This window comes from Apaloderma vittatum, unplaced genomic scaffold (genome assembly GCF_000703405.1).
Source record: "Apaloderma vittatum isolate BGI_N311 unplaced genomic scaffold, ASM70340v1 scaffold11975, whole genome shotgun sequence".
Taxonomy (NCBI): domain Eukaryota; kingdom Metazoa; phylum Chordata; class Aves; order Trogoniformes; family Trogonidae; genus Apaloderma; species Apaloderma vittatum.
Window position 1 is genome coordinate 27,542 of NW_009715500.1, and position 3,093 is coordinate 30,634.

Here is a 3,093-nt window from a genome sequence, read left to right on the forward strand (position 1 = left end):
AGCAAACCCCCCGGGACGGCAGCTGCGGAACAGTAACGCTGAAGCTCATGACCTCTGCTCAGCTTGGTGGCTGACGACAAAAGGTGGTGGTAAATGGTGATGCCAGTGGTCAAATTAAAGACCAGGTCTCTAAACAAACACACGGCAGTTCTGTGATCAGTTTTCATTGCTGTTCACCATCCTGGACAAGAGTGTAGTGCATTCTACTCGTAATATGGCACCTTTCATAAGGAGCCAATCTCCCTTTCAGTGAAGAGAGCAATGAGTGAGGGCTGCTGCCTGAGAAAAACAGAAAGATAACTAATTTTTTGCATATTTGATGTCAATATTTTGAATGCAAAGACAAGCTCTCTTTATGCAATAATTGAGTATGTAGTAAAATGTTCAGCTATTCAGGATACTGTTTAAAAATGAATTATTGCCTTATTTTAGCTTGGATTAATAGTTTGAATTTATCCAGATCTGGAAATCTGTCTTCAAAGTACATGATTTCTCTGTTCTGCCCCAGGATTGATTCAGTGACCTTGAATAATCTTGCAAGTACCTAAGTGTATAATCCCATTTTCCATGAGAGTGCAGTTATGTTAGATAGAAATGGGATTTTATGGTCCTGCAGTAAGTTATTTAACCTAAATTTAAAGATTGTTCCATATAGTCTGAGTGATTTTATTTCCTGTGAACGTGACTATTTCTGCTGATGATTTGAGAGCGCCTCCTCAGTTAGCCACAGAGGACAAATACATGGAGAAGTGTGCTTGGAGGTCACGTCTTTAATGAAGCAATGGAACCATCATAGTAGCTTTGTGGAGAGCTAGACATCACTGCTAGGCCAGGGAAAACGCATCTTCACATCACAGAAATAAAACTATTTGGTTCCAAGTAAGAAAAAAAAGTCACATAATTTCTGTACACAGTTCTGCATTTCTTTCTTCAGGTAAATGGCACCTAGGCTGGACCACATCACCTGAAAAGCACTTGCCTAATTAGACTAGAACAGCTCTCTTATGAGGAGCGGCTGAGGGACTTGGGTCTTTTTTTTTCAGGAGAAGACTGAGGGGGGCATCTTATCAATGCTTATAAATACTTAAAGGGTGGGTGTCAGGAGGATGGGGCCAGCCTTTTTTTCAGTGGTGCCCAGTGACAGGACGAGAGGTAACGGGTGCAAACTTGAACATAGGAAGTTCCTAAACATGAGGAGAAACTTCTTTACTTGGAGGGTGTCAGAGCACTGGAACAGGCTGCCCAGAGATTTGGTGGAGTCTCTGTCTCTGGAGGCATTCAGAACCCACCTGGAGGCCATCCTGGGGAACCTGCTCTGACTAGACAATCTCCAGAGGTGTGATAACACTTCCTGTTACCAAAGATTGTGCTCCAGTGTGTTTATGCCTAACCATGGGATTTTTCTGCTCAGTTAAAAATGCTGTAATACACCTGCAGCAAACTGTGTCTTCTCCTCTACAAACCAGAGTTTGACTTGTCCGTGCAAATCGTTGTTATTTGCATTAATGTGTAAGAAATGAGCGATGACCAGTAGATATGATAATACTTATTTAACATGAAAATGAACCTATGGCAGAATGTTGATGTGTCCTGTTCTACAAAGTTTGAAAGTGATATTCCTTAAAAATCTCTCAAAGAAGTGCAATTTACTGTGCCATTACTGTTTTTCAGAGTGCACAGGGCAGATCGTGCAATGTGTTTTATTATAGGGGGATCTCAAATAGTCCAAAATCATCTCCTACAACAATTTTGCATGGTGTATGCTAATGAGGTAATGAAATGTGAAGACCTTTTATCTAAAATAACTACTTTTATGTAGCATCTGGGTTCTTCTGTGCAATTTTAGATCTGTTTAGGGGAGTTTATTAGATTTAATTCAACAGGAGCAGGAAACTCCTTTTGAATGAGAATGGCTTAACATCATGTCAAGTGCAATAAATGCAAAATATCACCATGATACTTGGTAATGAATTACAGACAAGGTTCCGTGTGAAATACTGCTATGGTAGTAATCTGCTTTACTCATCTATTTGCTGTAAGCCTAAGATCACCTATATTGAGTGTCTCTCTGCATAAAAAAAATATATGATGGCTGTAGTATATCTCAAAGAGAAAATTCTGAGTATGAACATGAGAGAAAAGTTGTCTTTAGTCATAATGAAAACTCTTCAGTAAACTGTCAATTTTTTTCCTCAAGCTATCTAGCAGGGTAGACCTCATTTGTTAGTATTAAAAATGCTGTTGTTACCTGTACGGATTTGTGCTGGTACTGAACAAAGGTCTTTCGTGAAGCGATCAGGTGCACTTTCTCAAATTGTCTCCTCACTGCTGCCAGGCCACCGGGCACAGTACAGAACGTGGTTTTCTCTGAAGTCTAGAGTGATAAAATAAGGCCAGTTGTTTTTCATTTGCACTAAGAACATACTTCTAAGAGTTAATGTTCTTAAAGACAGTTAATAATAATAAGCTATAATGCTTATAAATTACACATTGAAAACTTGGAGACAGTTATGTCTGTATACACAAATTCTACTCACTTTAATAGTACACATGAATTAACATTACTGTCCAAAAGTGATATAGTAATAAGAGTTATTTTTTCAGTTGTCATCAAAATACAAACCATATACATATTGTTAACATTAACTGTTAAATTTCATTGGCCTATTTTACTTGTCAAACAAAAATTAGGACCTGCAAATTCTGAAGTTCCTTTGGAAATTTGCCGTCTAGAATTTATTTAATACTAGCTGCTAAGTTCTCCTGGGTGAAATAGAGTTTGCTGGTATAGCTGCATACTGATCTCCACCTAAACCAGTGCCTGAGGACTCAGGGATTTCCTCTGTAGTTTTAGGGATCAACCATATATTTTCAACCATGTAATACTCTGTCTTTGCAGGAATGACTCAGACAGTTGTAAATAATGTTTCTGGCAAGTTCATAGACCACTGCACAGGAGCCATACATTGTGATTTGGAGAACTGAAGGCCAATGTATATTTGAAAAATGTACCTGTTTAGCCTGAATTTTTAGCACAAAAATGAGAAGGTCCTGTCTACTCAATTGGCAGTAGCAATCACTTTCCAGAACATT

General features: G+C 38.6%; 1 protein-coding gene across 1 annotated transcript in view; it reads right to left on the reverse strand.

The window, feature by feature from the left end:
• Positions 1-3,093, reverse strand: part of LOC104273757 (xin actin-binding repeat-containing protein 2-like) — a 25,541-nt gene that overhangs the window by 13,846 nt on the left and 8,602 nt on the right. The window contains exon 3 of the mRNA XM_009869177.1: positions 2,249-2,374. Coding sequence (XP_009867479.1) covers positions 2,249-2,374 — 126 coding nt within the window. The remainder of the gene's footprint in view (positions 1-2,248; positions 2,375-3,093) is intronic.